Source organism: Erinaceus europaeus, chromosome 7 (genome assembly GCF_950295315.1).
Source record: "Erinaceus europaeus chromosome 7, mEriEur2.1, whole genome shotgun sequence".
NCBI classification, from domain to species: Eukaryota; Metazoa; Chordata; class Mammalia; order Eulipotyphla; family Erinaceidae; genus Erinaceus; species Erinaceus europaeus.
This window is the reverse complement of record NC_080168.1, coordinates 5,255,706-5,268,699: the sequence shown is the minus strand read 5'-3', so window position 1 is coordinate 5,268,699 and position 12,994 is coordinate 5,255,706. Positions and strand designations below refer to the sequence as shown.

The window sequence follows — 12,994 nt, the reverse complement described above, 5'->3', positions numbered from 1 at the left end:
GAAGACAGAGAGGGAAAGAGAAAGACAGACACCTGCAGACCTGCTTCACTGCTTGTGAAGCGACTCTCCTGCAGGTGGGTGCTGGGGGCTCGAACTGGGATCCTGATGCTGGTCTGTGCGCTTTCAGCTATGTGATTCTCTTATTCTTTTTTTTTTTTTTTTTAAATAAGCAACTGGGACTCACCTAGAATAAAAATATAATCTGTACTCTGTCTCTGAGCATGTGTACGTGTGTGTGTGTGTGTGTGTGTGTGTGTGTGTGTGTGTGTGTTGTTCTGTTTGGGAAGAAGGGGGTAGAATTTCAATATATTGTAGACTTATAGCCATCACCTCAGTTCCTTCTTAAGTAATCTGGCATGTAAGAAGCACCTTCTTGTCTTCCTCAAACCCTTTCCTTCTCTCAATATACTTTATTTTAATTTTTTTACTATCTTTATTTATTTGTTGGATAGAGACAGCTAGAAATTAAGAGGGCCAGGGAGATAGAGAGGGAGAGAGAGAGACACCTGCAGCCCTGCTTCACCGCTTGTGAAGTTTTCCCCATGCGGGGGGGGGGGCAGGGCTTGAACCTGGGACCTTGTGCACTATAACATGTGCACTTAACCAGGTGTACCACCACCCAACCCCACTTTGTTTATTTTAATGAGACAGACACAGAGAGACACCAGAACACTGCTCAACTCTGGCTTAGAGGGAGCTAGGAAGTGAACTTGAGGCTGTAGAGCCTCAGGCCTGAGGGTCTTTTGCAGAACCACTGTATCTCCCTGTCCAGACTGCCTGCTTCTCCACAGTCGTCTTGCCCGTCCAACTCAGCCCCTATGCTCTGTATCTGTGGCTTAACAGCTTGCTCTTTTGACCTGATGGCCCAACCACAAGCTTCAGGGCTTTCTTTGTCCTTCTTGCTCAGTCAGTGACCATCAGGTCCCCTCAGGTCTAATGATATACCACATTCAAACAACTCCTGGGTTCACAGACCACAGGCTGTTAGAGGCCAGCCAGTGTCCCTATAGCCGAAAGGATACACGTGACTTCCGGATGCAGGGAAACGGGTCCAGTAGCCTGCTATGGCTGCCTCAGTACTGTAGATTTCAGATTACAACCCTGTGGGGACACCTGATGTCCACTGCAAAATTCTGGGGCTTTGACTAACTTCTGGCCTTGTATCTTTTTTTGTGGGCTTCACTGTAGGCTCAGTGTAACTCTCTCTTCTAAATTTATAACAACTTCAAATAGATGGCCCTTCCCACATGCCCAGACAGAGGGATCTCATCTACTCGTTCATTTCTTTAAGAAAGTCTAATCATCCCCACAGCTCTTGTGAATTTCTTCCTGCATATGTAATAAGAGCTAATCACTGGCTTAGTCTTACATCCCGCTATTTTACCTTAGAAAGATTGAAATGAGAGGTGTTTCTCATAAAACACTGGATTTTAATAAGTCTCACCTATCTGTAGAGAATTATCCTAGTAATGTGAAAGAAAAATTCATACTGAGAAATAATCAGTAAGATCCAGTGTAGACAATGTAAACATGCCCCAGTGGTATGCTTTTAAAATAGCACTGAGAAAAGGATAAAAAATTAACTTGCTGGCAGAGGGTAGATAGCATAATGGTTATGCAAACAGACTCTCATGCCTGAGGCTCCAAAGTCCCAGGTTCAATCCCCTGCACCATTATAAGTCAGAGTTGAACAGTACTCTGGTTAAAAAAAAGTAAAGAAAAGAAAAAGTAACTTGCTGCTTATTGTTAGGAATTCACAACTAGAGCAGTTCTTAGGAAACAGTATTAAGTTCTAATCTTGATTCAACTAAGATAGAAATATAAGCCACCTTCAATTTCCTTTATATCAAACCAAGCTTCTCTGGAGCTTAACTCACAGCAATTTATTTTTATTATTAAAAACAAAGAAACAAACAAACAACAATAACAACTATGAAAACAAGCAAGGGGAGAGTGTTACCATTCCTCTTGGGGAGATATTGAACTGAACCCTTGTGGCAGCAGCCCTGGGAATCAATAGTTCCTCAATAAAGTAAATGAAGGAAACACAAGATACTGTGGGTGATTTGGCCCATATGCTTACTATTTTTGAAACCAGAGATAACTCTTTACTTTCACGAAAGGGTAAAAAATATTTCCCTCAAAGATAAAGAGCAGACAATGGGCATAATAACATAGTAGTTAAGATTCAGAAACACAACCAAATTCCCCTTTTATTTTTCTCAAAAATAAATCCAGCCAATAGGGTATAGTAGAAAGTCAGGCTTGATAGGGAATAATTTCTATTCTGACTATTTTTTTTTTCTTCATATTAAGTAAAGCAGTTCGAAGTACATTTTTAAAAGTGGTTTCAAGCATCTTGAAAAAATATACCCATAATACTCTTGTCCAAAGCCAGAACACAGTTTTGAACAGTCTGCAGATAATTTAATATTTGAGGAGTCTTTTCAACATCTTCCAACTTCAGCCAAAACTAAAGCAATACTTACCGAAATAATAAATTATCAAGTAAAACTCAATATCTATATAATTATCCACAGAACAAACAGTCTAGGGACAATGAAACAGACCATCTTTTTAGATAATTCAGATTCAAATTAGTGGGATAACCATTCACTATTTAGTTACATTTAAATATCTACTAATCTAACAACAACATAAAGTTTGCATTGTCCTACTGTTAACATTTTGGATGCTTGCCTTATTAGTCCAGGGATCTCAAATCAAGTCTGCTTAAACTGGTTAATCTGGGACATCACAAAGACAGTGTCATCAGTCATCTTTGCTCTAATTCTCCTTCCCCTACAACCATAAACACAATGTAAGTCCAGTTGAGTCTTTGTAAGAGTTAGAAAAATGTAATGATGTCAACACAGAAAGGATATCACTGAGGCTGCCTGTCTTCTGGTAACACACCTATTTTTTTTTTACTTTTCAATTTTTTTTTATCAGTGACTTAATATTGATTTACAAAATTATGAGATAACATAGGTATAATTTCACACCATTCCCACCATAAGACTTCTGTGTTTCCATTCTCTCCACTGGAAATAGCTATAACAACAGTAGTTCTCCCAAGGTCACAGATATGAATTGACTCTTATTTCTATAACTTACTATGTATATATATATATTTGCCCACTTTTTTCTATGCTCCTGCCTTTCCAAGTCACACCTACATTTGTTACTACTTACAAATAGCCTTACTTTCCTCTTCCCTCTCTCTGAGTCCTGATGGAATTGGAGTTCAGAGCCCTCTGGTCATATTCCCCTAACATTTCTCCCCCTCCTGGGGTATGGACCAAAAATTCTTTTATTCTTTTTTAAAAAATATTTTATTTATTTATTAATGAGAAAGATAGACAGAAAGAGAGAAAGAACCAGGTAACACTCTGGCACATGTGCTGCCGGGGATTGAACTTGGGAAATCATACTTGAGAGTCCAATGCCTTATCCACTCACTACTCCATCTCCCAGACCACTGGACCAAAATTCTCTATGGGGTGCAGCAGGTGGGAGTTCTGGCTTCTGTAATTGTTTCCCCACTGGAAATGGATATTGGTGGTTTGATCCATACTCCCAGCCATAGTAACAGGCCTATTTTATGATGGAGAGCAGCCCCTCCCAAACTCCAATCCTAATTTTAATCCTAATTTTGCCACCAATCATGGATCCTACTCACAGAATGACCCAGAGTCCTCAGTACCTCTTGGAGAATTTTTGCTTCAGCAGTGGGTTCATTACTTAGGGCTAGTCAGAGAACTCGCCTGAAAATTTCCCCCACTGAAATTCTCTCTAGAATAAAGCAAAGAATTCAGCCCCAAGCCCTTGGGTCTAGTGTTAGTTTCATAGCAACCCGAGAGCCTATGTCCACCGTACGGAAAGATGCAGAGACTAACAGTGGGAGTTATTTCTGATGAAGATCTAGACCTTGAATCTCACTCTCTCAGATGGTCTGCCTTTCCTTTTCAGTAGTTAGAAAAACCCACACATATCCCTTTAAGCTTAAGGGATTTTGAATTGGTGTCTGCTATTTGCATTCAAGGAGTCCTGGCTCTGGGAGGATGGATCGACCTGTCAACGCCCATGTTCAGGGGGGAAGCAACTACAGAAGCCAGACCTTCCACCTTCTGCATCCCACAGGGACCCTGGGTCCATACTCCCAGAGGGATAAAGAATAGGAAAGCTATCAGGGGAGGGGAAGGGATACAGCGTTCTGGTGGTGGGAACTGTGTGAAGTTGTACCCCTCTTATCCTATGGTTTAGTCAATGTTTCCTTTTTATAAATAAAAATTAAAAAAAAAAAAAAGGAGCCCTGGCTTTTGCTGATGGAAACTGCTTGAATTTGGGTATTCTCACCTGTGGTGAATTTCCTGGGCTGTCTTTGTGATTCTTTTGCAGACCACAGGGGCAGTTTCTAAGGTTGACCTATGATCTGCTTGAGCTGCTAAGGCTCATTGGGCCAAGGGTAGCATCCAGACAAAGTTGAAATTTCCATCTGAGAGACAAGACGCAGGAGCTGGCTTTTGTGAACAGTGGCTTCCTAGATGATAGGAGGACTCTGAGAGCTGTTCTGCTTATAACCCTTCTTGAATTTTTATCCCCATCCCTGTTTGACTTTATGATCTCTCTAGTCCTTCTAAGACAGTCTTCCATTTCCTCTCCCCCACGCCTCACTTTTTAGTTACCTGAGATTGGTTTAGTCCTTAAACCAGAGAACTTTAAGCATAGACAAAAAAAAATGTTTCTGGAATCATCATTTAGAATATTTTTCACTATGGGAATATTAGACTTCCTTAGCAACGTGTTGGAGCGATAAGGAACCTTCTGCCTTGATCGGCAAACCCAGAGGGAAGGTGGTTGGGGGTCTGACTCAGAGAATAAAATCTTTGGGAAGCAAAATCATCATAAAGCTTTGGGAAGTGATGATAGAACAGGATCAGTGACTGCTGAATAAACAATCGCTACGGCCCCTAGCTCCAGTTTCTCCTGGGATAAATGGTATCTCCTGTGTCACCAGGGCTTCCTTTTTGTTTCTACACTTTGCTGTGAAGAGTATTGATTTTGCTTAGTGGCGCAGCCTACCCCTTAGGGCTCCTGTTAATTTCTGTGTGGTCACTCACATCCAGTAGGGGATGGGGAAACTTCTCTTCCTTGAATGGAACAGTATGACAAGATGTGGAAATCCAGATGTGGCAATATCACTCTATACCCGCAGTGGTAAGAGAAGAGCTTTAAGTCATCTTCAAAGGTCAGGTTTAATGAGCTTGGTAGTTCTCGGGTTGACGGGGTGTGGGAAGGAAGGGATTAGGGTGGAGTGCAAGTCTCCCGCATGGGTGGGTGGGTGAATAGACACCCTTTCCTGGGGCAGAGTCAAAGCTGGTTTGGCAAGATGGTGACAGTTCTTATAGGTGCAGCACCTCCCAAAGTTTCCCTCGGGCCTGCCCAGGAGTCCTCAGGAGCTCATCTGGAAAGCCTTGGCATCACAGCAAACCATCCACCATTGTCAAGGGTCTATCCCTTCATGTTAAGTGAGATAGCCACAAACATGGGATGATCTCACTCATGCGCAGAAGTTGAACAATAAGAACAGAAAGGGGAAACACAGAGCAGAAACTGGATTGGGTTTGGTGTATTGCATCAAAGTGCAGGCCTTTGGGGTGGGGCTTGCATGTCCTGGTGCACTGTGGCAAAGCAGGACCTAGGTTTAGGCTTGAGAGTGTTTGCAGAAAACTGGGAAAGTTTACAAACGTACCAACAACTGTATTTACTGTTGACTGCAAACCATTAATCCCCCCCGATAAAATTTAAAAAAGAGAAGTGGAGGCCCGGTGGTGGTGCACCCGGTTAAGCGCACATAATGTTAGGAGAAAGGACCCACACAAAGACCCAGTTGGAACCCCAGGCCCCCGGCTCCCCACCTGTCCTATGCAAAGCAAAACAAAACAAAACAGAAGTGATTCCTTAATGGGCTCAGTTAGCTAATGTCCACTTGTTATGACATTTATGCTTCCAATTTATGGGGAATGAAGTATCTGTATAGAAGCCAGAACTCCTACCTTCTGCACCCCATAAAAATTTCTCCCAGAAGGGAAGAAATGTTAGGGGGAGATGACCAGAGGGCTCTGAAATCCAATTCCCTCAGGACCCAGAGAGAGGAGAAGAGAAAGGAGGACATTGAGAAGTAGCACTAGGTGAAGGTGTGATTTAGAAAGGAAGAGAAGATGAGACCATGGAGGGATGGGGGAAAGCCCCGGGGGAGGGTGGCAGCGCAGTGGTTAAGTGCAAATGGTGCAAGGATCCCGGATTGAGCCCCCAGCTCCCCACCTGCACTGAAGTTGCTTCACAGGCAGTGAAGCAGGTCTGCAGGTGTCTATCTTTCTCTCCCCCTCTCTGTCTTCCCCTCCTGTCTACATTCCTCTCTGTCCTATCCAACAATAATGACATTGATAATAATATCAATCACAACAATGATAAAACAACAAGGGCAACAAAAAAAGGGGCGAGGGAAATAGCCTCCAGGAGCAGTGGATTTGTGGCACAGGCACCGAGCCCCAGCGATAACCCTGTAGGCAAAAAAAAAAGCAAATATATATATATTGATAAAAGTAATTTTCTTTTTTTTTTCTTTTTTGCCTCTAGGGTTATTGCTGGGGCTCGGTGCCTACACCATGAATCCACTGCTCCTGGATGCCATCCCCCCCCCCTTTGTTGCCCTTGTTGTGGCTATTATTGTTGATGATGTCGTTCGTTGTTGGACAGGACAGAGAAATGGAGAGAGGAGAGGAAAACAGAGAGGGGGAGAGAAAGACAGACACCTGCAGACCTGCTTCACCGCCTGTGAAGTGACTCCCCTGCAGGTGGGGAGCCGGGGGCTCAAACCGGGGTCCTTCCGCGGGTCCTTGCGCTTTGTGCCCTGCACCCTTAACCCGCTGCGCTACTGCCCGACCCCCAATAAAAATAGTTTTCAACCATATCTGTGACCTTGGGAGAACTACTGTAGTTTTCATTGGAGGGAATGGGGACAGAGAACTCCGGTGGTGGGGACAGTGTTATCTCATAATTTTGTAAATTAATACAAAATACAAAATCAATAATAAAACTGAAAAATAGGAGGTCTGGCAGTAGAGCAGTGGGTTAAGCAGATCTGCAGGTGTCTGTCTCTCTCTCTCCCCCTCTCTGTCTTCCTCTCCTCTCTCCACTTCTCTCTGTCCTATCCAACAACGAAGGACATCAATATTAACAATAATAAGCACAACAAGGCTACAACAAGAAAGGCAACAAAAGGGGGGAAAATGGCCTCCAGGAGCAGTGGATTCATGGTGCAGGCACTGAACCCCAGCAATAACCCTGAAGGCAAAAAAAAAACCCTGAAAAATAAATCTGTATAAAAACCAACAGCCCTTTGCATGCTGCAGGTGCATGCTGGGAGCATCCGGCCAGGTGTCATCAGTTCACAGTGAAGACCTGAGGCCTAAGTACCTTTCTTCAGGTGGGGGGGAGGTGGGAGCCTGAACCCAGGTGTTTGTGCATGGCGACATGTGCCCTTAACCAGGTGTGCCACCACCCAGTCCCCTTATAAAATACATTTTTTGAAACTTTTATTTAAATTTTTTTTTTTTGCCTCCAGGATTATTGCTGGGGCTCGGTGTCTACACTGCAAATCCACTGCTCCTGGAGGCTATTCGATTTTTTTTCTTTCTTTCTTTTTTTTTTTTTTTTGCATAGGACAGAGAGAAACTGAGAGAGGAGGAGAAGTCAGAGAGGTAGAGAAAAATATAGACACCTGCAGACCTGTTTCACCACTTGTGAAGCGACTCCCCTGCAGGTGGGGATCGGGGGCTCGAACTGGAAACCTCGCATAGGTCCTTGTGCCTTGTACTAAGCGGGCCACCGCCTGGCCCCATATAAAATCCATTTTTAAACAACATCTTGTGTGTTGTGAATATAGTGGTGTAACTAGAATTACTCTGCCATTTTTTTCACTCTAGATCTCCTTATAGACATGTAACCAGCCCTGTTTCCTCATTGGAGTGTATGATTTTATTAAAAAAAGAAATCTAAGATCTTATGAAAAGATTGACTATTGACTAATCGTTAGTCCGTGAAACTGTAAAGTCAGTATGTGTACAAGCCTCCCTGCACCCATCTCTCAAGCTTCAGTGCTCGCTCACTCTGCAGAATACCCCTGTGCACAGCCCTCCTAGCCCTCTGTTGCCTTTTCCTTCCAGTAACTATCATAGAGTCTAAGAATCTAAGAGTCTAAGAATCATCCTTGTTGTCCCCCCCCCACGTCTCTGCCACACATTACATTGACTACAGAACCTTGGATCAAACAAGGAGGATGCATAAATGTAAATAATTCACATTATCATAACACCATCCTCCCCACCCATCTTCAGAACTTTCTTCACCTTCCCTTAATTGAGCTTCTGCATCAGTGAAACAATAATGTCCCCCACCTCCTCCCTTCCCCTGAAAATCACTCTTTTACCTACTGTCTCTGTAAATTTAACTACTCTAGGGAACTCATAGGAGTGGATTCAGATAAAATGTATTATTTTGCAATTGGATTATTATTATCATTATTTATTTATTTATTTATTTATTTATATTTACTCCCTTTTGTTGTCCTTGTTTTATTGTTGTAGTTATTATTGGTGTCATTGTTGTCGATTAGGACAGAGAGAAATGGAGAGAGGAGGGGAAGACAGAGATGGGGAGAGAAAGATAAACACCTGCAGACCTGCTTCATCGCCTGTGAAGCAACCTCCCTGCAGGTGGGGTGCCAAGGGCTCCAACCAGAATCCTTATGCCAGCAAATAGTGTGCATAGCCTGTGACTTATTGTTTATGGTCATGCCAATGTGATTTCACAACTGGGATTCTTATGCCAGTCCGTGTGTCTCTATTTAAAAAAAGGAAATGAAATAAACAATATCTCTGAAAAGTCACTTATCTTGAGTCCATCAATTTTGGACCCTTCCCACAGCATCCCTGGCCAGGTCCTAACTCCCATGGTTCTCAGCAAACTCTCACCCTGCTCCTGCTCTTTAAGCAAAGAACTGCACCCACTGTCTTCCGTCCTTGACCCCGATGGCTTCTCCTACTCTGCTGGCATCAGTCAGTCCATGTGGAAATAAATGACATGATTTTCTAGCACCGGCTCAACCCATCTGCAAAATCCTGAGATTCTAATCCAGCGCAGTCTCCTTGATTGATAACACTGGATTGTCAGAAAAGTCATGACGCATTAAAAAAAATTTTTTTTTGTAATATTTACTTATTTTCTCTTTTGTTGCCCTTGGTTTTTATTTTTTATTGTTGTTGTAGTTATTATTGTTGTGATTGACGTCACCGTTGTTAGCTAGGGCTAGGACAGAGAGAAATGGAGAGAGGAGGGGAAGACAGAGGGGGAGAGAAAGACAGACACCTGCAGACCTGCTTCACCGCCTGTGAAGCGACTCCCCTCTGCAGGTGGGGAGCTGGGGGCCTAAACCGGGATCCTTATACCGGTCCTTGCACTTTGTGCATGACGCATTTTTTGCGTAGAAAAAAACAAGTCACGGCTTTTCTGACAGCCTAATATCTTCAGGACTCTTGACTTTTACGAGGCAGGGGACGTAAAATGATAATTACGGAGTTCATTATCCTGATGGGAAATGTAAATACACATGCAAGTAGTGTTGTAAACACGCAGTGAGAGTTACAAGAGCCACACTATTATGCGGACAGTAGCTGCAAGATGTGACCACAACGCCTTACCAGAACCGTGTGCATCCCTGTGTAAAGCCTGCTGAGGCAGACCAAGGTGGAGAACACCACAGCCATCATCAGTCCCAAAACAAACGGATACTGCGGGAGGAGAAGAGAAAGGAAGGGCATTAGGTCACTGCTCACACATACAACGTGATGCCATCAGAAGGATTCCTGACCTGATGATGACTGTTCATCTCAATTTCCCATTCCATCCACCAGCCACCCAGTGCTCTGAAACTATTTGAAACAAGGGGTAAAATGAGAAATGAGGAAGGAAGGACGCCTAGAACTAGAGTTCTGGGAGGAGGTTTCACAAGAAACAAGCTGTTGCTTCTTCTTCTCCATTTCCTCTTCCTCCTTAAGCTTTACTGCCACCAGGGTTATCGCTGGGGCTCAGTGCTGCCACTATGAATCCACGGCTCCCAGCAGCCACTTTTTCTCCTATTTATTTATTTATTTATTTATTTATTCCCTTTTGTTGCCCTTGTTGTTTTATTGTTGTAGTTATTGATGTCGTCGTTATTAGATAGGACAGAGAGAATTCGAGAGAGGAAGGGAAGACAGAGGGGGAAAGAAAGACAGACACCTGCAGACCTGCTTCACCGCCTGTGAAGTGACTCCCCTGCAGGTGGGGAGCAGCGGGGCTCGAACCAGGATCCTTCTGCCGATCCTTGTGCTTTGCACCACCTGCGCTTAAGCTGCTGCGCTACCCCCCGACTCCCTTTTTTCCTATTTTCTATTATTTTTTATTGACAGAACAAAGAGAAATTGAGAGGGGTGGGGAGATAGAGAGAGAAAGAGAGATAAAAAGAGAGACACTTGCAGACCTGCTTCACTGGTTGGGGAGCATCCTTCCTGCAGGTGGGGAGCAGGAGCGAACTCAGATCCTTGCATATAGTGATATGTGAGCTTAACCAGGTGTGCCACTGCCCAGACCCCTAGACAAGCTTCTCACAGCTCATTGAGCTTGACTTTAGGATTCATGGATACAGCTGTTGTGCTGATTTTTTTTTCCAGGGTTATTGCTGGGGCTCAGTGCCTGCCCTGCTCCTGGAGGCTATATATATTTTTCCCTTTTGTTGTCCTTATTGTTTATCATTGTTGTTACTGCTGTCATTGTTGTTGGATAGGACAGAAAGAAATCGAGAGAGGACAGGAAGACAGAGAAGGGGAGAGACCTTCTTCTTTCTGCAGACCTGCTTCACCACTTGTGAAGTGACCCCCCCCCAGCAGGTGGGGAGCTGGGGGCTCGAACCAGGACCCTTACACCAGTCCTTGCGCTTTGTGCTGTGTGCGCTTAACTTGCTTCGCTACCGCCTAATCATTTAATGGGCAAAAAGACTCTCATGCCTGAGGCTCCAAGGTCCCAAATTTAATCTCCTTCATCGCCATTAGCCAGAGCTGAACAGTGCTCTGGTTATTAAAAAAAAAAAAAGGGGGGGGGGAGTCAGGCTGTAGCGCAGTGGTTAAGCACAGGTGGTGTAAAGCGCAAGGACCGGAGTAAGGATCCCGGTTTGAGCCCCTGGCTCCCCACCTGCAAGGGGAGTCGCTTCACAGGCGGTGAAGCAGGTCTGCAGGTGTCTGTCTTTCTCTCCCCCTCTCTGTCTTCCCCTCCTCTCTCCATTTCTCTCTGTCCTATCCAACAACGACAACAACAATAATAATAACCACAACAATAAAACAACAAGGGCAACAAAAGGGAATAAATAAATAAATAAATAAATAAATAAATAAAAAGGGGTCAGGCGGTAGCGCAGCGGGTTAAGCACACGTGGTGCAAAGCGCAAGGACTGGCATAAGGATCCCGGTTCAAGCCCCCGGCTCCCCACCTGCAGGGTAGTCGCTTCACAGGCGGTGAAGCAGGTCTACAGGTGTCTGTCTTTCTCTCCCCCTCTCTGTCTTCCCCCCCTCTTTCCAGTTCTCTCTGTCCTATCTAACGACGACATCAATAACAACAACAATAAAAGTCCACAAGGGCAACAAAAGATAAAATAAATACATTTAAATAAATTAAAAAAAAAAAAAAAAGGAAATGAACCCTATCCAGCAAGAAGCAAAACAGATGGACAGTGGTACAAACTAGAAGTCCAAACGGCTACTTCTCCATCACGTGGTGACGTAAATAAAGTTCAGTAGCAATTGCCTTCAGGAAGAAGCCCAGGCGGGGTCAACGGCACTAGACTTAGACGTGGCACATGTGTGTACAGGAATCAAAGCAGAAATTCTGACTTGGTGAAATCTCATCTTTTGTTGGTGGTTAACAAGTGCAGCTAGACCAACTAGGCTAACGTTAAGTCATTGAAGGAACACGAAGGAACATTCTGGTTATGAGCTAGACGTAAACCCTGTGCTTCGAGGATCGTCTGTTGTTTGCCCTCAACATCACAATAAGGACCTCGGAAAGCTATAAGAAACATTGATGATAACTTATTTAATTTTCGTGCAATCCTGTGAGGTGGGTTCTGTTATTTACTCTGGTCCACTAGTGAAGAAACTGACCTGAACCTTGACGATGAGTTACGTTAGTATTGAACTTAGGCAGCAAAATGCATTCTCATCACATTTGATTTTCATAACAGGAGCTGGGACTCAGAGAGGCAACAATGACTGGCCCAAAGCCAGTGAGTGACAAAGCCAGAACCACAAGCTAAAATTTCTGAGTTCAAGTCCAGAATGTTCTCTCCTAAAATAACATGTGAGTACAACAGTTGATATCTTTGCTTAAATTTTCTGTGAACCGAGCCTCAGATTTTAATTTAAACAGATATGTTAAAAATGCATGAATACACGCATTCTAAAAACAAAAAAATTAAGAGTCTGGACCCAAGCCTCAGGATCTGTTTACATCCATAAACCTTTATTTAGAGCTAATTTACAGCAAATATCCTAGCCAGCTACAAATATTTACCATTAGAATGCAATAGGAAAGAGGTCTGAGACATCTCAGGTCTTAAGAAACTACTTCCCCAACCTGGGGAAATAGCATAGTGGTTATGTGAAAGACTTTCAAGCTGGAAGCTCTGAAGTCCCAAGTTCAATCCCCACCCCCACCATAAGCCAGAGATGAGCAGTAATAAATAGATAAAATCTTTTTTAAAAAAGGGAAGAGGGAGTCGGGTGGTAGTGCAGCGGGTTAAGCACACATGGTGCAAAGTGCAAGGGCTGGTGTAAGGATCCCGGTTCGAGCCCCTGGCTCCCCACCTGTAGGAGGTCACTTCGCAAGCGGTGAAGCAGGT

At 43.8% G+C, this 12,994-nt stretch overlaps 1 protein-coding gene across 5 annotated transcripts in view; it reads right to left on the bottom strand.

Annotated features, from left to right (window-relative positions):
- SGPP2 (sphingosine-1-phosphate phosphatase 2) overlaps window positions 1-12,994 on the bottom strand; it is a 121,472-nt gene that overhangs the window by 17,842 nt on the left and 90,636 nt on the right. For all 5 annotated transcript variants that reach the window (XM_060193663.1, XM_060193665.1, XM_060193662.1 and 2 more), the window contains one exon: window positions 9,765-9,854. In XM_060193663.1, the coding sequence (XP_060049646.1) occupies window positions 9,765-9,854 (90 nt within the window). The remainder of the gene's footprint in view (window positions 1-9,764; window positions 9,855-12,994) is intronic.